Source organism: Callithrix jacchus, chromosome 7 (genome assembly GCF_049354715.1).
Source record: "Callithrix jacchus isolate 240 chromosome 7, calJac240_pri, whole genome shotgun sequence".
Lineage (NCBI taxonomy): Eukaryota > Metazoa > Chordata > Mammalia > Primates > Cebidae > Callithrix > Callithrix jacchus.
This window is the reverse complement of record NC_133508.1, coordinates 2,291,728-2,313,451: the sequence shown is the minus strand read 5'-3', so window position 1 is coordinate 2,313,451 and position 21,724 is coordinate 2,291,728. Positions and strand designations below refer to the sequence as shown.

The following is a 21,724-nucleotide window of genomic DNA, read 5'->3' as shown; positions in this document are numbered from 1 at the left end:
GATCGGGAGTTTGAGACCAGCCTGGCCAACATGGCATAACCCTATCTCTACTAAAAATACAAAAATTAGCCAGGTGTGGTGGTAGGCACCTGTAATCCCAGCTACTCAGTAACCTGAGGCAAGAGAATCGCTTGAACCTGGTAAGCGGAGGTTGCAGTGAGCTGAGATCATGCCACAGCACTGCAGCCTGGGTGACAGAGTGAGACTTTTATCTCAAAATTAAAAATTTTTTTTAAATAAAAAAAAAAAAAGACCTACAATATGGAATAGCAGTGGTGAAAACAGGAATGGTTTTTAATATTTTCTGATAAGTATGGTGTTTCCTGTCTTTTATTTTTATCTAATTTATTTATTTATTTATTATTGAGACAAGGACTAGCTTTGTTACCCAGGCTGGAGTGCAGTGGCCACAATCTCTGCTCACTGCAATATCCACCTCCCGAATTCAAGCGATTCTCCTGCCTCAGCCTCTTGAGTAGCTGGGACTACAGGCGTGTGCCACCATGCCTGGCTTATTTTTTTTATTTTTCATAGAGATGGGGTTTCACCATGTTGGCCGGGCTGGTTTCCAACTCCTGACCTCAGGTGATCCTCCCGAAGTGCTGGGATTACAGGCATGAGCCACCGCACCTGGCCTATAAAAATATTCTTTCAGCTGGGCTCAGTGGCTCATGCCTGTAATCCCAGCACTTTGGGAGGCCGAGGCAGGTGGATCACAAGGTCAAGAGATCAAGACCATCTTGGTCAACATGGTGAAACCCCGTCTCTACTACAAATACAAAAATTAGCTGGGCATGGTGGCATGTGCCTGTTGTCCAGCTACTCGGGAGGCTGAGGCAGGAGAATTGCTTGAACCCAGGAGGCGGAGGCTGCGGTGAGCCGAGATCGCGCCATTGCACTCCAGCCTGGGTAACAAGAGTGAAACTCCGTCTCAAAAAAAAAAAAGAACAATGGCAAAATAGCATAGAAAATGCAAATTTCTAAAAGTTCTGTTTCATCTGAAACCAAGACAGGTTGAAAAAGACAGAAACACACATAAATACAAATGTATTTGTATACATATATTGGGAAACACACTCAGCCATTGTCTCCTTAAACATTACTTGTATTATTTATTTATTTTATTATTCATTTTGGAGACAGAGTCTCCCTCTGTCTCCCAGGCTTGGAGTGCAGTGGCGCATTCTCGGCTCACCGCAACCTCCGCCTCCCAGGTTCCAGCAATCCTCCTGCCTCTGCCTCCCAAGTAGCTGGAATTACAGGCGTGCCTCACCACGTCTGGCTAATTTTTGTATTTTTAGTAGAGACAGCGTTTTACCATGTTGGCCAGGCTGGTCTCGAACTCCTGACCTCAAGTGATTCATCTGCTTCGGCCTCCCAAAGTGCTGGGATTACAGGCATGAGCCACTGCGCCTGGCCTTGAACATGACTTCTGCCACCTCAGCTGTCCTCCCCTCTGGGAAACTCCAGTTAAACACAAGCCTTAGACTCCATCTGTGCTGGGCCTCTTGGCCTCTCCTTAGTTTTCACCTCTCTCTCTGCTACATTCTAGACAAATGACAGGTTTGTTCAGGTCACTTTCCTTTCCTTCATTCTGTCTCTAGCTATATTTGATCTTCTGTTTACCTCATCTGTCGAGTTTTTAACTTATTATTACTTTTTTCTTCTTAAGTTCTGTTTGGTTGTTTTTCATGACTGGTTATTTTTTAGGCTGATGGCATTTCCTCCTGCCTGTCCCTGGAAGCAGGGGAGTTGCAGGTGTTTTGTATATCATCCGGCACTGAAACAGCTTTCAACAGGGCGGCCAGAGAGGAACTTTTCCCTCTAGGATGTTGTTTTGTTCTGTTTTGTAGACATGGCTAGCTCTGTCACACAGGCTGGAGTGCAGTTGTGCGATCATGGCTCACTGCAGCCTCAGATTCCTGGGCTCAAGCCGTTCACACACCTCACAAGACTACAGGCACACACCACCACACCTGGCTAATTTTGCTATTTTTGGTAGAGTTGGGGTGGAGTAGGGGAGTGTCTCTATGTTGCCCAGGCTGATCTCAAACTCCTGGCCTGAAGCAGTCCTCCCACCTAGGCCTCCCAAGCGCTGGGGTTACAGGCATGGGCCACCACTCCCAGTCTTTCCAGAGTTTTATCTTCTCTGCTTTTCCCCATAGCTCATGACTAGGCTCAAGTGTCTCCTATTTTTAAAAAACAAAAAAGACTCCAAAATGCCTTTCTTAAACCCCATTTTCCTCTACAGCTATTGCCTCTTTCTTTTCTGTTACTTTTTTCTTTCTCTCTTTTTTTTTTTTTGAGACAGTCTTGCTCTGTTGCCAGGCGCCAGGCTGGAGTGCAGTGGCACAATCTCGGCTCACTGCAACCTGCACCTCCCGGGTTCAAGCAATTCTCCTGCCTCAGCCTCCCAAGTAGCTGGGACTACAAGCACACGCCACCACACCCAGCTAATTTTTGTATTTAGAGATGGGGTTTCACCATGTTGGCCAGGATGGTCTCGATCTCTTGACCTGGTGATCTGCCCACCTTGGCCTCCCAAAGTGCTGGGATTATAGGCTTGAGCCACCGCGCCTGGCCTCTGTTCTTGTTTCAACCCAAATTCAAAAACCACTGACCATCTGCTTCCGGGATTGCTGTTGCAGTGATTTCTAACTCGCCCTCACAAGGTCAGCTTAGTTAATGGAGTCAGTGGCTAGCTTTTAGTCCTTATTCTGGTTTGGTTTGGTTTTTTTTGAGACGGAGTCTTGCTCTGTCGCCCAGGCTGGAGCACAGTGACACGATCTCGGCTCACTGCAACCTCCACCTCCCATGTTCAAGCCATTCTCCTGCCTCAGCCTCCCAGATAGCTGGGACTACAGACACCGGACACCACACCCAGCTAATTTTTTGTATTTTTATTAGAGACAGGGTTTCACCATGTTGGCCAGGATGTCCTCCAACTCCTGACCTCAAGTGATCCACACACCTCAGCCTCCCAAAGTGCTGGGATTACAGGCATTTCCCTTGCTTTTTTCCATTCACAGAATGTCATGGAGATGGAGGAGCACCTACTCTTTTTTAAATGGTGTGTGGTGTTCAGTTATCCTCACTGCTTTCAGAGTCTTCTCCTGGTTCTGCCCACCCTTCAGACCACGGCCAGAGTCGTCTTTCTCAACTGTAGTGTGGTCCTCTGCCTCTGTGGGGTGTAAGCCTCCCTTCGTTCTCCCCACCTGTGGGCAAAGTTCAGAACTGAAAGCTGCTTTCACTGGGGTCCAGCTGACCTCATCCCGTTTGCACCTCTCTCTACCTTTTCGGCAACCCGTGTTGTATCTTGTGTTTGAGCTGCGTTCCCGGCTTTATCCTGAGCACTTGCCGTTTTAAACAGGCTTACATTTCCACAGCTTTGTTGATTTGTTTTCTGTGTTAGGAATGCCCACAGGTGTGGTGATGTTAAAGTGCTGTTTGAACAGTTTGTTTAACGGGTCAGGCGCGGCGGCTCACACCTGTAATCCCAGCACTTTGGGAGCCCGAGGCAGGTGGATCACCTGAGGTCAGGAGTTCGAGAACAGCCCAGCCAATATGGTGAAACCCCATCTCTAATAAAAATACAAAAATTAGCCGGGTGTGGTGGCAGGTGCCTGTAATCCCAGCTGCTAGGGAGGCTGAGGCAGGAGAATCACTTGAACCAGGGAGGCGGAGGTTACAGTGAGCCAAAATCATGCCATTGCACTCCAGGCCAGGCAACAGAGCAGGACTCCGTCTCAAAAGAAAAAAAAGAGTTTGTTTAACCAGCTGTCCCCTTAAACCTTAACTATCTCTTAGGGCAGAGTTGTCGCCTTTACTGTGAAGTCTCTGAACCTCCCTGGAGCTGCTCCTTCCTGGGCACTCATGGAGTCCCTGTAATGGCACTGAGCATTGTTACACATCTGTCTTCCCTCAGAGTTGGTGCTATGTGGCAGAGTCACTTGCGGAACTCCCTAAAAACACACACACCAGCCTTTACCCCCATAAATGTGTTCTGTAGGTCTGGGTCTCAGTTCCAACGAGCTTCTAATCCATTGCCTGAGTTAAGCGTCAGTGCGTAGCTGGGCTCCTCTATGGAAGGGAAGCCTCTGATTCATCTGCCCAAGGTGAGGCAGGAAAACAGGAAGCATCAAAGAATGTGCTGAGGCTAGAAAGGAGATGGGTTCAGATGGAAGCAGGTGATGACCGAGTGGCTGAAACTGATTCTCCAGCCTGTTGGGAATGGGTTAAAGTTGACTGCCTTGGGGAGCGTGGTGACATTAAAGTGGTGTTTCAAGATCAATCCAGCTGGAGAACCCAGCAGAAGTGTAGAGAAGAGGGAGAAGGCAAGAGGACAGCATGTGGCGGCTGTATTTGGATCGTGTACCCCAAAGCTCATGTATTGGAAACTTAATCCCCAGGACAGCCATGTTGAGAGGTGGGGACAGGAGGTGATTCATGTTATCTCAGGAGTGGGTTCACTGTACAAGCGAGTTTGTTCCTTTCTTGCTCTCTCTCATCGGTGACAACTTCCCTTGTCTCACGGTACGGCCGGAAGGCCCTCGGCAGATGTGACCCTGGATCGTGGACTTCCCATCCTCCAGAACCACGAGGCAGGGAAGTTTGTTTCTTGTACAGCAGCACAAAACAGATGAAGACAATGGCTGTGGCAGTAATGCAGGCACGTGCTAAAATGTGCTGAACTTGGGAGTGGGACCCGAAGGGAAGTGGATACAACTCGCGTTCCAAGGGAAGAGTCCACGGGGCTGGGCAGTGGGCCACTTGTGAATGGCAGGAGGGGAGCGTGGGAGATGTCTCCGTGGCTCATTTGTATGATGGGGCTCCGGCCCTGGGATGTTCATCTAGGGATGGGCACTGAGTCACACGTGGCAAAATCAGCCCTTTCAGGTGAATGACGGAAAGACCTAGTTACTTGAGCTGTTCCGTATACCCAAGTGTGGCCATTTGCTCCTGAGATGGTGGCAGGACTGGGAAAGGAGGGCTTTCTAGAGCTTACTGGAATGTACGGGAAGATGAAGGGAGCGGCCTTTCTCTCCTGGCTCCACAGCCCACCAGCTCTCCTAGGACCATCGACTTTGTGTTCGTTTTACTATTTGGAATAGTGGCAACTTTATGCATATGCTTATCTTCTGGTTTCCTAGCCTTGCTCTTAAATCGCCATTTGATGTGTACTGATTGGGCAGAAATGTGTCTCTTTTTTAATCTGTTCGACAGAGATGTTTGTTAGGTTTCTCAGCGGAGGTTTTCATGGTAATGCTTGAAGTCTTGAGTGACAGGGTTCCCCTAAAGGTGTTCAATGCTGATTGGCCTTTCTCCACAAAGGGTCATGTATCTGTTAATCAGCAAGAGGCTTATTCCTATGAGTCTTCTTTGGTCTTCTAGAAGGTTTTGTTGAACTCTCTAACACACTGTTCAGGGGCTGGGCTAGATTTCCTGCTAAAAGGGTCAGAGGCCCAGGCACGGTGGCTCACGCCTATAATCCCAGCACTTTGGGGAGGCTAAGGCAGGCAGATCACTTGAGCTCAGGAGGTCAAGACCAGCCTGGGAAACATGACAAAACCCTGGCTCTACAAACAATAAGCTGGGTGTGGCAGTGCACGCCTGTAGTCCCAGCTACTCAGGAGGCTGAGGTGGGAGGACTGCTTGAGTCCATGAAGTCAGGCTGCAGTGAGCTGTGATTCTGCCACTGCACTCCAGCCTGGGTGACAAAGTGAGACCTTGTCTCCGCAAAAAAGTGGGGTAGGGGGCGGTCAGAGGACCATATGACATTAAGGGGCTTACAGGGGACCGTTTCAGTGTCTTTGCTCCTAGAAGTAAAAACAGGAACTTCCTCGTAGTAGTAGCTTGGGGCGCTTTACTTTTTATGAACAACCTGCAGTAGCATGAGGCTTCCACAGTCTCCGGTTTTGGAGATGTCAGCCAAGCTCCCAGTGGTAACGTGTTAGTTCTTGTCACCTCCCCTCAAGTCTGAACTGTAATGGAGCTAGAGAAGGAACCACAGTTTGTGGTGTCTGAGGCAGAAAAGACAGGCGAGCCTGACTGTGGAAGAGCTTGGAAGTGCAGACCCTCAGTGCAGATGTCACATTACTCTGTCAGGATTCCAGCACCAGAGTAATCTTGAATTTTCCCATCTTCCCTTGAGATCATTCCAGCTGGCCATGGTGATTTGTGCCTGTAATCCCAGCTACTCAGGAGGCCGGGGCAGGGGGATCGCTGGAGCCCAAGAGTATAGTGCCAGCCTGGACAACGTAGCAAGACTCCATCTCCGAAAAAATTTTAATTATTATTATTTTCTTTTTGAGACGGGGTTTCACCATGTTGGTCAGACTGGTGTTGAACTCCTGACCTCAGGTCATCCACCTGCCTCTGCCTCCCAAAGTGCTGGGATTACAGGCATGAGCCACCACACCCAGCCTAATTATTCTTATGTCTTCAGAATGGTTAACAGTGTAAAGGAGAAGTGGCAATCGGCGTCCTCAAACCAGCTGACTTAGCGTTCCCCAGACCCCTGTATCCTAATGCTCACGTCTGAGAGTGGAGGTGGATCTCAGCTGTGCTTTTGAGGGATTCGAGCATTTGACTATCTAGGCTGACTGTCTAGGCTCACTGACTTTTGTCATTCGTGTCTCTAGAAGTGAGCTGTTGCCGCAGAATGGGCTGCTGGCTCCTGCCTTGCTTCCTGTGATCGAGCTGGGCCCTGAGGACTCTGTGGGGATGCCTGTAACCCACCAGAAATCAGACTCATCGGACATGAACTCGGACACGTCCCCCAACTGCAGGCCCCGGGCCTTCAGCAGAGGCGGCAGCTTGGAGAGTCGAAGCAGCAGCTCTCGGTCCAGAAGCTTCACTTTGGTGAGTGATGGTTTTTCTTTCATGCTCTCCTGTGCCTGGGTTGGTGGATTTTGCCTCAGTCCCTGTCCCTTAAAGGAGTATCTTACCAGATCTTTTTGGGTCAACTAGCTTGGTGTTTTGGCATACTTCTTTGTGAAATGGCTATTTTTAATAATCTTAAATTTTGCACAAATATAGAGCACTACCCATAGCCATGGAGCACATCCCTTGCTGTGGCCAATAACTCATGGCTGCTTAGGCCCAGGCAGGATCAGGCCCGAGGCAGAAACTATCCCAGACAGGAGCAGGGCTGAGGAGCCCATGGGATAAACACGGCTCCGTCTCGGGTCTCACTCTATGCAAGTACAGATGCTTTTCTGTCCTCCTCTCTCAGCGTCCAGACCCTTACATAGCTTTGGGAACTTTACAGAAAGAGTTCGCACAGTTAAGAGGATCTTGTACCTTCCCCAGTGAGGACATTCATCTTTCAGGAGCGGGCAGACCATGACACTCACTCCTAGAGGAACACTGGAGAGAATTGGCCCCCCGGGCCTTAATAGGAACTATCGGGGGCACCTCTCAGGTCCTCTCCTTCCAGTGGGAGCACCAGCTTCCCTCAGATATACTAAGCCATAAAATTAGCCTGTTATGCTGAAGATAGGTATACATGGCATGGGGTAGTTACTGGTAATGATGGAATTTTCTAGACCCCCACTTGCATATTTTCTTTTTTTAGACCATTATAGTAATATGTGATAAATATTATTTGATTGGCTGGGCACGGTGGCTCACGCCTGTAATCCCAACATTTTGGGAGGCCAGGGCGTGTGGATCACGAGGTCAGGAGTTCAAGACCAGCCTGGCCAACATAGTAAAACCCCATCTCTAATAAAAATACAAAAATTAGCAGGGCATGGTAATCCATGCCCTGGCCACCTGTAATCCTGGCTACTTGGGAGGCTGAGACAAAAGAATCGCTTGAACCAGGGAGGCAGAGGTTGCAGTGAGCCGAGATGGTGCCATCGCACTCCAGCCTGGGTGACAGATCGAGACTCTCAAAAAAAAAAAAAAAAAAAAATTGATTCACCAAAAGAAAATTATGTAACAAATTGCCCTCTGAATGTCTGAGAGTCTAAACATACTGAAGAATCAAGTTTGAAACTTTCTAATTTTTAAAAATAATATAAGGAATGTATTTGAACACATATTTTTAAGGCAGATGCAGAAACACATACAGATGAATAGTCCAGTAATTTTGGAGTATGTGCTCCCAGGCATAGTTAGGACACAGCCCTGCTCTGGAAGGGTTTTTCCAAAACTCAGCATGGCCACCTGCTCTAGGAGAGTCTGAAACACTCCCTCGCACCCGTGGTGCTGGATCAAATCGAAAGTGCTCAGCAGGCGATCTTGGTATTGAGTGAGCACAAAAAGCCAATTCAGAGTCAGGGTCTTTGAAGGGTTTTCTTGCCTTTCACATTCATTTTCCTGCTGACCTTGAGGCAGAACTCGGAACAGCCTCTGAGCTGTGGCCTCTCTTGGTAGAGCACCAATGAAGCACTTGCTCTTCTTCTCCTGGAGGAGCCCATGATACTAAGGGTGTCACATGTTTGGAATCTGGGGTGAGAAAGTTGCTTTTGTATCTCCATTCTAATTATACTGGGTCTATTCCTCATATTAACCAACTTAACAATCCCGTGTGCTAGCTCAAATGCACATACACCAGAGACAGCGAGGGCTGCATGACCCCTGCAGACGTGCCCACAAAGGAGCAGAGCTAACTGTTCTGTATTTAACCTTCTGTCTCTTTGGTGTATGTATAAAATGTTGTGTGTGATTTATACATTGGCTTAAATATTGAAGCATTACTCCAGGGGTTAAGGATGTAAGACTGGAGCTTCCACTCTCGTGACTGGTCCATTCAGAGAGAATAGGTTGCTGCAGATTTGGTTCCAGGCAGCAGCTGGGCTGTGTGGGCCCAGCGCAAGCCTTGGCTGCTCCCCAGTGAGCTCTGGGGCTGGGAGAGCCTTCAGTCACCACGCTGGGGCGAGGACAGCGCCCTCACTCATGGTGAAGAGCCTCAGGTGCGGGCTGCCCCAGGAAGGAGGCATAACCTTGATGAATCAGTTTCTTTCAGCCAAGACAGTCCCACTGACCACTGAGGGCCACCTTTAGCTGCGCCTGCAGCAGACAGGAACGAGGTCCTTCCTCCTGGCTGGTGACCTGGCTGGTGCATCACACCAGCTACCACATGAGGCCAGGAGAAAATGCAAAGAGGTTTCTTCCGAGGGTCTTCTTAGAAGAAGCAAGCTTGTAAAGTGAATTCGGGGAGCTTAGACAACAGCTGTAGAAATACAACCCTTCACAGAATATGCGGGCGAACGGCATGCTCAGGTCCACTGTAGAATGTGCAGGCTAACAGGAAACCTGGGTCCGTCCATCGCGGAATGTGCGGGCTAACAGGAAAGTCAGGTTTCCTACTCGGGAGGCTGAGGCAGGAGAATCAGTTGAACCAGGAGGCAGAGGTTGCAGTGAGCTGAGATCATGCCACTACACTCCAGCCTGGGCGATAAAGCAAGACTCTGTCTCAAAGAAATACCCAGCAGCGCCCACCCCCAGGCAGTGCCGGCGCCGGCTTCTCCTTCCCTGGTGTCTGTTAGTGTCCAGGTGCGGCGTCATTCCCATCATCCTGCCGCCACCATCTTGTCTGGATCCTTGCTCCTCCTCCTGTCTCCGTCTCTTATCCGTAGACTTTTAAATTACTTTTCCTTTGATGCAAAGATGAGGTGGTGAAAGGGAAACATGCCTTCCTCCTCCGTATTCCACACATTTCTTGATTCTGCCAGTCTCATGGGCATGAGTTTGATTTTAAATTGAAGGATTCCTATTCTACCCAGTTCTTTCCTATTGGGTAAAGCATCCAGTAGCACTCCTGTGGTGTATGTGATGCCTCTGTCTGCTCCCCACCGGGCCTGTCCCTGTGTATCATAGGGTAGAATCATGGAAACAGCATTGTAAAGCCACTCACAGGACACCCCTAATCAAGTTACATCTGCATGGTGTGTGTGTGGGGTCACAGAATCCTGCTGCATGTACTGTCTTATTACAGGATGCTGGTGGAGTGTTCTGGTCGTGTTTTCTTGCCTTCCACTCAGGCCTGCTCACTGTTTGCAGGCATTTCCCTCCAGGGACAGTTACTGAGCCAAGTTTACTTGTCATCTTATTTCACAGTTGTGCATTTTCCTTAGAACTAGCAAAATGAGGGCCTGGCGCAGTGACTCGTGCCCATAATCCCCACACTTTGGGAGGCCGAGGCAGGTGGATCACCTGAGGTCAGGAGTTTGAGACCAGCCTGGCCAACATGGAGAAAGCCCATCTCTACACCTGGCTAAAACAAAATTAGCTGGCTGTGGTGGCACATGCCTGTAATCCCAGCTACTTGGGAGGCTGAGGCAGGAGAACCACCTGAACCTGGCAGGCAGAAGTTATGGTGAGCTGAGATGGAGGGAAACTCTGTCTCAAAAATATATATGTGTATGTATGTATGTGTGTGTGTATATGTGTGTGTGTGTGTGTGTGTGTGTGTGTGTGTGGCATTTAACCTTACATGACAACTAAAGTGGGTTTTTGTGGTTTCTGTTTGGTCACCCAGGCTGGAGTGCAGTGGCACAATCATAGCTCACTGCAGCCATGGCCTCCTAAGCTCAAGTGATTCCCCTATCTCAACCTCCTAAGTAGCTGGGATGGCAGGGGTGCAGCGCCACACCTGGCTAATTGTTTACATTTTTTTGTAGAGATGAGGTCTTGCTATGTTGAACAGGCTAATTTAGAACTCCTGGCCTCAAGCAACCCTCCTGCCTCAGCCTTCCAAAGTGCTGGGACAGTCGGCTTGAGCCGCCACACCCAGTCTGCTCAAGTTGTTTTTTTCTTTTGCAACCTCTGCCTCCCTGGTTCAAGCAATTATCCTGCCTCAGCTTCCTGAGTAGCTAAGATTACAGGGGTGTGCCACCATGCCCTACTAATTTTTGTATTTATCCTACTAAAGTTTTGTAAATAGTCACATGATTTTCACACAGGCACTTAGCAGCCAGTCCCTCTCACAGCATTAGAGCATATTTAAATGTCATGCTCTACCTTTTTGGAAGTGTAAATTCTGAGAGAAGCTGTAAGTTTTATTCTAACTCATCAGATCCTTTTTAAATTTCGTTCCCTTTAGAACAAAAATCAACCATAGCGGTTTCTTCAATTAAGTGGTGTCCTTTAATTCCTGAGGTCATGAAAGATGAGTAAGTCAGCAGTGTTTTTAGGCCTCTAAATTGTACTTCAGTAAATGCCCCTCTTTAGAGGGCTCTGTACGTAAAACATAACCTAGTTAGACTGTGAGTTTCTTGAGAAAGAGAGAAAACCTAGTTCTGATTTATAGTTTTTTGTTTTAAGCAAACATTATTCCTAAAAGATGAGCCGGGTGTGGGGGCTCACACCTGTAACCCCAGCACTTTGGGAGGCCAAGGCAGGTGATCTCCTGAGGTTAGGAGTTTGAGACCAGCCTGACCAACATGGAGAAACCCCATCTCTACTAAAAATAGAAAATTAGCTGGGCGTAGTGGCACGTGCCTGTAATCCCAGCCACTTGGGAGGCTGAGGCAGGAGAATCACTTGAACCCGGGAGGCAGAGGTTGCAGTGAGCCAAGATCGTACCATTGCACTCCAGCCTGGGCAACAAAAGTGAAACTCCATCTCAAAAAAAAAAAAAAAAAAAAAAGATCGCCTGATTTTAATTACAAGTACCCTAAAGTTTGAAGTGCTACTTGCATTTGTCACCTGGGATATAACAGATCTTTGCGCTTTCGAAACTTTTCTCCTGAGTCAGTGCAGGTTAAAAATTTTTAAAGTGGCCAGGTTTGGTGACACACACCTGTAGTCCTAGCTGCTTGGGAGGCTCGAGGCATAAGGATCACTTCAGCCCAAGTGCTAAAGGCCAGCCTGGGCAACCTAGCAAGACCCCTATTTCCACACAAAATAAGTAAATTCTAGAAGATGATCTCAAATATTTTTTTAAACAGCCACTTACATAGGATTGTCGTGGCTATCTGTGTGGCCGCAGTTATGCCTGAGGCTGCTCTAAGAGGGCAGTGAGCATGTCTTTATTTCTCAAGAGGCTAGTTGGGCCTGTGAATTTTTTAGTAAAGAGTCCCGCCTGTGAACATTTTTTAATGAAAGGTATAGGTAGCACTAGAATTAGTTGTGCAAATCCCACAATATGTGGCTGAGAAGGTGTCCCTTGAATTCTGTCTTTTCCTATGAAACATAAGAGGGCAGCTTTGATGTGTGCAAGGCGGTACTTCCTGACGCCGGTGCTTGTGGAGTCTGCCACTTCGAGAGGCAATGCAGGCGCTAAATAAAAGGCCCAAGAAGGGCTGGAGACTCCATAGGTGCCAGCTCTCTATGGCTGCTACAGGCGGCTCTGGGTGTTTGGTGACCGACGTCAGCCTCTAAGGCCAGCATCTCCAGGGCTCATGCCATCTCTCAAACCCCCTGGGTGCACTCACGCTGGTGTTCACAGGCTCTGGCTCTGAATCCTGAAGTCGGGTCTGCCTTCACATACCCTGAAGCTTCCTCTAGAAAAGATAAGATCTGGCTGCTTTGAAAGGGTGGGGAGCTCTCCATCCGCACTACTCCCAGGGAGCTGAGCTCGAAGCCTATGGCTGCTTTTGTGAGGGTGGCTGGGGACATCCCAAGCCTACCGCTTTTTCATTTTTACCTCTGGTTTGGGCAAAAACAATGATGCCCATTTGTGAGCGAGTTTTTAGGATTTAATATTTGAGGAACTATCTTGAATGCCCTCTGCCCACAGCCACATGGGCTGTGGCCCTGAAGTGACACAGCAGTCTGTGACCAGGCAGCAGCCAGCAGCTCCTGAGCCTTTGGTCCCCCAAGAGCATTTGACACACATGGCTCCTGGGATGAAAAGGTGCGGCAAGCACTGGGGACTTCCCATGTGGCCGGGCCGGAGCAAAGTCTGAGGAGTGATGTGCTGTTTGCTCCGTGACTTCAGTTGTGGAAACCGAACCAGAGGAGCCAGGAGGGAGAAGCCGCTCAGTCAGTAATAACCCTGCCCTTCATCCTGGCTTCTCACCTGGCTGGAATCCAAACAATCCTGGTCGAACAGCTGCTTTAAAACATAGCTCAGAAGCTTTTCTAAAAGGCCAGTTCAGTCAACATCTCGTAAATGTCTACTGCATGTAAGAACTGAGAGATGATGGGATAAGACTCAGTTTGCCTCCTTCTAGAACTCACAGTATAGTGGCGAGACCGCCATGGAGGACCCAAGCTCATGAGGGTCTCGGAGCACCGCGAATGCTGCACGCTCGGGGTATCTCTGTCTCAATCAAGATCTCCTATAAGAGAGAGAGAGGAGAGCAAGATCGGTATTACCAGTTTAAAGACATTTAAGGCAGCCGGGAGCCCAGCTGTCATCTTCTGAAGCCATTCTTCTTTGGTTCTGTAATCCAAACTGTACAGGCATCTCATTCTTCATGGGTTCGTGTCTCTTTCCTGCCAGAAGCACAGGTTTAAGTGAGCCATCATTAAACATGACAATAGTGTTTAGAAATAACCGTAATTGGCCAGGTGCAGTGGTTCACACCTGTAATCCCAGCACTTTGGAAGGCCATGGCAGGCAGATCACCTGAGGTCAAGAGACCAGCCTGGTCAACATGGTGAAACCTTATCTCTACTAAAACTACAAAATTAGCCAGGTGTGGTGGCACGTGCCTGTGATCCCAGCCGCTCCGGAGGCTAAGGCAGGAGGATCACTTGAACCCAGGAGGCAGAGAGTGCAGTAAGCCAAGATCAAACCACTACACTCCAGCCTGGGCCACAGAGGGAGACTCCATCTAAAAATAGTAATAATATTAAAACCTTTGTCCCAAAACCGTGGGATGCCCCACCTGCATTTACAGTCTCTCGTCTGAGGCTGCCAAAGTGGGCGCGACCCTCAGAGCTGTGCAGGAAGGGGCTGCCTGCGTTTGCTTCTCTCCGCCCCTGTTCTGTTTAGCTCTGAGCGGCTCTCTCAGCAGCTGGGATTATTAAATCAATAAGGCACTGGTCAAGTGTCAGAGAGCTAACTGTGGTGTGGGTAAGAAGGCATCAGATGACACTTGCCCAATACCTGAATACCAGCTAGCCCAGGCTGCCAACCACGGACGCAGGGGGTGGGGGGGCGGTTCAGAGATGCTGGCTCATCTCCAGACATTTTCTTAGCCACCACAGCTTTTTTGTGATTTTTTTTTTTTTTTTTTTGGTCTGGACTAGGATGAGTTCTGTTGCTTCATTTTAAAAAATCCTTCACAAGGAGCTGCCACAGTTGTCTTAGTCTGCAATTAAATTTCTTTCTTTCTTTTTTTTTTTTTGCCAAGACAGTGTCTTGCTCTGTCACCCAGACCTGGAGTGCAATGGCATGATCTCGGCTCACTGCAACCTCCATCTCCCGGGTTCAAGCAGTTCTCCTGCCTCAGCCTTCCAAATAGCTGGAGTTACAGGCACACCACCATGCCTGGCTAATTTTTGTATTTTTAGTAGAGATGGGGTTTTAACATGTTGGCCAGGCTGGTCTCGAACTCCTGGCCTCAAGGAATTCAGCCTCTCAAAGTACTGGGATTACAGGCATGAACCACCACACCCAGCCAATTCAGCAGTTTTTTAGATAGGGTTACTTCAGTATGCATATTTTAAGCCTTCTCAGCACTTTTGTTCAGCCAAACAAAGGTTTTCTTCCACTGTTTCCCTACAGACAAAACTCCTGTCCCAAATCTGTGCTGTCATAGGAATAGCTAGGACTGTTGACTTTTGTGCCTGTTGCTAGCTTTTTAGAAAAAGTCATCATCTAGCTTTTGATGGGGCTGCTCCCCTCAGAGCTTGAATGGAGTTGGACGGACCTTTTTTCTGTCATCTCTGCAGGAGTCTACAGAGATCGGCTAGCCTGGGACTTTGTTCTCGTAATGGGGGCTGGATCCCGTGCACTGTCATTACCTTTGTATGTGCAACATTTTAACTTTCGGGTTTGAAACCACTAGAGATTATCTCTTCAAAATCCTAACATACCTATGAGGGTAGAAATACGTTGCTCATGTTCTGGAAGCAAAGCAGTATTTCCTTCAGAGGCTTGTCATTTCTTGAAGTCGGCATAATACGTGAGGGATGGTTTTCTAGCTTGTTCTTTTAACATCTGAAGATTTGTATCCTTAAAGAACTGCTGTTTACTCCACAATCCCAAACTGGTACATTAAAAACATCATTTTGGCCAAGTGTGGTGGCTCATGCCTGTAATCCCAGTACTTTGGGAGGCTGAGGCGGGCAGATCATTTGAGGTCAGGAGTTTGAGACCAGCTTGGTCAACATGGTGAAACCCCATCTCTGCTAAAAATACCAAAAAAAAAAAAAAAAAAAAAAATAGCCAAGCTTGCTGGCGCATGCTTGTAATCCCAGCTACATGGGAGGCTGAGGTGGGAGAATCGTGTGAACGAGGAGGCAGAGGTTGCAGTGAGCCAAGATCACACCACTGTACTCCAGCCTGGGTGGCAGAGTGAGACTCTGTCTCAAAAAAAATAGAATTTGTGAGAAGGGAATTTTCTTTTCTGCCATCAGCCTTCTTCTGCCTTCCCAATAGGGACACACTTAGGCTTTCTTCAACTCACTCTCGCCCAAGAAAGCTGCTGTTTCTGCTTCTCATTTCCTATCTGTGTAGTTCTTAGGGACCTGAGTTACTAGCAAAGGATTCTTCCAGCAGCACCGGCTCTGCAGGAGCCTCCACAGGCCACCAGGCAATGCCTTGTGCTTTTGTATTTTTTACTGTTACAGCTTTACTGGGATACAAGTCACAAGCATACAGTTCACCTGTTTAAATTGTACATTCAATGGCATTTAGTATAAGTACACAGTAAATTTTAGAATGTTTTCACCTCCTGAAAAGAAATCCTGGCCCATCTGCAGTCACTCTGTCCCTGCCCGTGCCCCTGCCCCTGCCCCCACCCCCGCCCCCATTACCTGTGCCCTAGGCCATCTTTTTCTTCTGAGCATCTCTGAGACAGGCCACATCCGGAGTCTCCCAAGGGAGGGGTAGACAGATTCTCCCTGCCGAGGGCCACAAGCCTCCTCTCTGGCCCTGAGGCCCTGATCCCTTCCCCACAGCTCTCTCTGCTTCTGCCTCCCGTGTCTTCCCCTCCCAGAGCAGGCAGTTCTGGCTCACTGTAGAATGCAGCTTCGTGCCCCCAGGATTAGGCAGCAGACAGAGCCCACAGCATGGCTGGGCCTGCCTCGGGACTCAGGCCACAAGACCAGGCTGACCACAGAGAAGGCACCTGGGATACATTTGGTGCGTAGACCCCACTCCTACCCCATACCCGAGAGGGGCTCAGGTAGGTTGAGGATGTGGGACTCTCAGCCTCCCAGGACCTGGGAAACTGCTCACCCACTGGCCTGGTGAAAACTGACTTTTGACTCACTTTGTACAAATAAGCAAGCAGAGGAAGAAAGAACCCTGAGGTGAGACTGAGCGGAGGAACTCTGGGGTGAAATGTGTGAGGCCTGGGCAGGCATCCAAGTAAGGGTCCGTCAATGCTTGTTAGTGTGTGATGGGAAAAGACAGAACAGAAGCAGCCATGCAGCTGGGTTGAGGCCAGGTGCAATGGCTCATGCCTATAATCCCAGGACTTTGGGAGGCTGAGGCAGGTGAATCACTTGAGGTCAGGAGTTTGAGACCAGCTTGGCCAACGTGGTGAAATGCCATCTCTACTAAAAATACAAAAATTAGCCAGTCGTGGTGGCAGGCACCTATAGTCCCAGTTACTCAGGAGGCTGAGGCGGGAGAATTGCTTGAACCTGGGAGGAGGTGGCTTCAGTGAACCGAGATTGTGTCACTGCATTCCAGCCTGGGCAACAGAGCAAGATGCCTTCTCAAAAAAAAAAAAATAGTAATGTTTACCATATTCAATATTTTCTGCACTATAACCAACATGATCATTCCAAAAGGCTCATGGCTCACTGCGCCTTGTTCCTTCTTAACTCCCATCCAGTTCTCCCAGGTTATCAGGTGACGTGTTCTTCCCTCTTGGAAGTTTTACCTGCATAGACCCCTTTCCCCAGAAGTGTGGCTTGCTGTGCTTCCATCACACCCAGGTCACCTTGTCATAGGAGTTCCACAATCCAGGGCAGTTGCCAGTGCTCTTATCTGAAGCCCCCGTTGGGTAGTAAGCTCTAGACAGCAAGGGCGTGATTTACACCGTGGTACTGGATTTTGTGCCTAACAGATGCAGGTGTGTGGCTGTGATTCAGGGATGCTGTGGGGGTGGGCAGAGGTTTGAAATTGAGCCATGAAAGTAGGCGAGATGCAGCCGGGCACAGACGGGCGTCGCTGCCTTAGAAGCCAATGTAGGAAGAGCAAATGATGGACTTGAGCCGGGACCAGGAAGTGACAATCACAGCCCATGGCCCACTCCCTGCTTTTTAAAATAAAGTGCAGTGTAACGAAAGCGAGGCTCATTCCTTACCCTGGTAGAGTTGCATAGCTGCTATCTAAACCCTGCACAGCCCAGAATATTTACCACCTAGCCCTTTCCCAAAGAGCTGGCCATGCCTCCCGAGGAAGATAAAGGAGAGAATGGTGGAAAGTTAACTGAGAAGCATAGGCAGAGCCACAGCAAATACCCCAGTAGACAGAGGGCAAGAGAGTTGTCTGCACTGGAAACCGTGAGAAATCGGCAAGAGAAATTGAAGAGACATCGGGCATCTGCCGCTTCAGCACATCAGACTCTGGAGGCCGCGTCTCACACAGACTGACAGGCCCCGTGCCTCAAGTTTCTAATGCAGTAGATCTGGGATTGGACCCAAGAATGTGTCTAACAAGTTCACAGATGCTGCTTCTTGGTCAAAAATCACACTCTAAGAACCACCCATCTAAATAAATGAAGCCACACGCTGTATTCGTGGGTCGAGAAAAGACTGTAAAGGCATCAGTTCTCTCCAGTTTGAGAAACTTTTATGCAATCCCAATTAAAGTCACATCAGGGCTATGTGTGTGCTTATGTGAATATGGAAATTGGTGAGCTGATACTAAAAAATATATGGAAATTTAAAAGGGCTAAGAAAAGCTAAACAGGCTAAAGGAGGAGGACTTTAAGAACTCCACCAAAACTAGAGACTCTGCCAGATACCAAGATCTATTGGACACTAGGCACAGTGGCTCATGCCTACAATACCAGCACTTTGGGAAGCCGAGGCCAGAGGATCGCCTGAGCCCAGGAGTTCAAGACCAGCCTGGGCAATATGGTGGGACTTTGTCTCTGTAAAAAAAAAAATGCATAAAAATTAGCTGGGCATGGTAGTGTGTGCCAGTAGGTCCCAGCTACTGGGGAGGCTGAGGTGGGACGATCACTTGAGCTGGGAGACCTAGGCTGCAGTGAGCCGTGATTACACCACTCCACTCCAGCCTGGGCAACAGGGTGAGACCCAGTCTCCAAAAAATCAGCAAAAGGCATATATGAAACATAAACATTTCATTATATATATGCAAATATTTCAAAATCTGAAAAAGATCCAGAAGCACTTCAGATGAGGAGTACTCATCTGTATTATGGAGAAAAAATGTTCAACATCATTAGTCTTCATGGAAATGACATGGAAAATCACAGTGAGATGTAACTGCATTCCTCTCCTTGGGGGCACCAGCACAACCAGGCCTGTTGAAAGCAAGTGTCAGTCAGTACAACCACTTCGGAAAGCCGTGTCTGCCCGCCTGAGCAGACACACGTCTTCAGAACCAGCGACTGTGCGTGGGTTTATATCCAAAAGGTAGGTACACGTGGCTTATCCTCCCTAGCACCATTCTGCCTGCCTGCCTAACACCCACCGAGGTATCTCTCCTTTTCCTGAGCCGTCCTTCTTTCAGGATTAAGCTAATAAGACCAGGCTAGCTTGAGAAATTTGCATGTGTTCTTGTGTTAATCCCCAAAACAACAGTGTACTATGCCTTCAACTATAGCCTCTGTAACTGTGTGGGCCACAGCCTCCGTATGGACCTGGGTGTTACATGCTGTGGGTATGTGGACATTTGAATACCTCTCAAATCAGTGTGGAAAGCATCAGTCTACACTGCAGGGATCAGCTCTTAATCACTTTTGATAAGACAAAAAATATATTAGCAGGGGCAGGTGGGCACCTTTGGTCACTGCTACTCGAGAGGCTGAGGCAGAAGAATTGCTTGAGCCCTGGGGGCAGAGACTGCAGTGAGCCAAGATCGTGCCACACTGTACTCAACAGCCTGGGTGACGGGAGTGACACCATTCCCCCCCCCCAAAAAAAAAAACAGAAACAGCCAAAGTACAGCAGAAGCAGCGTCCACATCATAGCATCACAGAGTCAAATAGTCTACAAGGGTTATAAGAGCGTCATTATGCATGTCCCGCCCCCATTTCCTACTCAACTGGAGGCATCAGCTCTCCACAGTTACTTACCTCCACTATTGACATACTGCTATATATCCTTTCAGTACTTTTTCCTGTGGGTATATATTAAGTATGCATATTTCAAACTGAGACAACTCTGTTTCTGTTATGGTAAAGGTGTGTATATTGCTGTATACAGATTGATAGATGAATGCTTTCTCTCACATTGGTTTTTCTGTGATCACGGTTTCGGTTTTATTTGCTTGCGTGGTTTCCTGTGTCACCCCCGGGCTTGCTGTGGACTGGTCTACTTGCTGACCGCACAGCTGGCTTCCTGGGGAGCCCCCGTTATTCTGGGATTCCCTGCAGCGTTCTTGGGTGGACGCTGCTGTTACCTGGCTCCTGTCTTCTGTCGGGTTTACTCCGTGTTGAGAGGAGCACTGACTACCCTCCAGTGGCCTCCACAGAAAGGCTGGCATGGGAGATCAGAGTGTTAGACCTTATGTGTCTAAAAAACATCTGTATTAAAAGAAAGCATATCTTTATTCTTCTGTAATTCTAATTAATAATCGGATTACGTATCGGATTCTAGTTCAGAATTTTCGGGTTGTGAGCCCTCATTGTACCCCGGCTTCTAGTGTTGCTGCGGAGAAGTCTGTTGCTGTTTTCTGATCCCTGGACTTTTGTTTGTTTAAATTGTTTGGAAGTTATTTCAAACTTAATGAAGTTGGAGAACTCCCACATACCCTTTAATTTTAAAATTTTTTCCACATTTTAGCACGCTCTCTTTCTCTCTATATATATCTACACACACATGCATGCTTTATTTTTTCTGAACCATTTGAATGTAGTTGCTATATAATACTCCCCTCAATACTGAAGTACATTTTAAAAACAAGGATGCTCTCTTACATAACCACAGGCAGTTGTCAAAGTCTGATTTCTGATCCTTTTTCTTTTTTTGAGACAGAATCTCACTCTGTCACCCAGGCTGGAGTGCAGTGGTGCAATCTCTGCTCACTGCAACCTCCACCTCCCAAGTTCAGGTGATTCTCCTGCCTCAGCCTCCTGAGTAGCTGGGATTAGAGGTGCATGCCACCATGCCCAGCTAATTTTTGTATTTTTAGTAGAGACAGGGTTTCACCGTGTTGGCCAGCCTGGTCTTGAACTCCTGGGCTTGAGTCATCTACCTGCCTCACCTCTGATTTCTGGTCTTTTGTATGTGACCTGCTTTTTCACTCTGGGAAGTCTGGGAAGCTTTCAGGGTCTTTTCTTGGCTCTCAGTATTCTGAAATTTCACAACAATGCATACCGTGGCATGGGTCTGTTTGCTTTTTCTTCATTAGGTTGTACATTCATGACTCCTTTCAATTTGGAAACGTGCTCCTCTTCAGAGGCATTCCCATGAATTACTTTATTTTGATAATTTCTTCCTCTCATTATCTCTGATTTCTCTTTCTGGAACTCCCATTATTCACAAAGTGGCCCTCCCAGATCTATCCTCCAACTTTCTTGCCCTTTTTTTTTCATAGTTTTCTGATTTCACAACTTTATCTTTTAAGCTTTTATTTTTTCACTTTTTTCTGCTGTTAATTTTTTTTTGTTTCTAATAGTCTTTTATCTTGTAAAGAAAACAACATGCTGTTTATAGATTCAGAATCTCTTACCTGACAACTGATGATGCACCTTTTTGAAGTTTTCAATAGTTCATTTCCTGTAAGTTGCATTTTTGTCCTTTGTTTTGATAGCTCTTTCACATAACTGTTTTCCTCAGCCGCTCCGTGGTTGTTAGCTATCTGCACCTACTCCAGAGTCGGACAGTAAGAAACTGCTGCACAGGTCTACGCTGGGACTCATTGACCGTCATCTTTCCCTGTGACTAATCTTGCTGGGGGACCCTTGGGATCAGTTTTCTTGGCCTTTGGATCCTTCAGTTCCCCGGAGATGACACGTACAGTCTTCTGTCTGGAGGGTGGCCACTTGGCTGCACTGACGGCCACACTGTTAACACGTCCTCATCTACACTGGTAGCCTACCTTGTTAACATAGCACTCCACCGTCAGCTTTGCTCTGTGGCCCCTCTTCAGGGTTCCTCTGTCACCTTTGAGAGTAAGTGGCTAGTTTTGTGCCAGGATGAGCTTATTGCTTCTGAAAGAGACTTTCAAACAGTTGGGCTCTCTTCACCTTGCCCACACTTCCAGAGCCGCTCAGCACCTCCAGGGCCTGAGCTTCTGGGAGGTTCTGCAGGACGCAGCAGGTGGGTCTCTGGCTTTCCTGGGCCTTCTCACTCTGTCTCCATCTGTCCTGCTGCCCTGCTTTTGTTCTGTCATCACTCGTCCTGCTATTTTATCGTTGTGATTTGTGCCTTTAAAAAATCCATTTATTTTGCCAGGCATGATCGCTCACACCTGTAATCCCAGCACTTTGGGAGGCAAAAGCAGGTGGAT

General features: G+C 48.0%; 2 protein-coding genes across 7 annotated transcripts in view; one reads left to right on the top strand and one right to left on the bottom strand.

Annotated features, from left to right (window-relative positions):
* The window catches only part of PROSER2 (proline and serine rich 2), a 100,042-nt gene that overhangs the window by 73,350 nt on the left and 4,968 nt on the right, over positions 1-21,724 (top strand). For all 4 annotated transcript variants that reach the window (XM_078329317.1, XM_078329316.1, XM_078329315.1 and 1 more), the window contains exon 2: positions 6,642-6,861. In XM_078329317.1, the coding sequence (XP_078185443.1) occupies positions 6,724-6,861 (138 nt within the window). In that variant the 5' untranslated portion in view covers positions 6,642-6,723. The remainder of the gene's footprint in view (positions 1-6,641; positions 6,862-21,724) is intronic.
* Positions 3,749-21,724, bottom strand: part of LOC128928296 (uncharacterized) — a 42,236-nt gene continuing 24,260 nt past the window's right edge. The window contains exons 3-4 of one of the 3 annotated variants that reach the window (XR_013519465.1): positions 13,135-13,392; positions 3,749-9,815 (exon numbers count right to left, since the gene is read on the bottom strand). Coding sequence is in view for 2 of the 3 variants with exons in the window: in XM_078329324.1 (XP_078185450.1) it covers positions 13,365-13,392 (28 nt within the window). In the remaining variant the exon portion in view is untranslated. Of the gene's footprint in view, positions 13,393-21,724 lie in introns of all 3 variants that reach the window. The other 2 variants (XM_078329324.1, XM_078329325.1) reach the window with 2 other exon arrangements.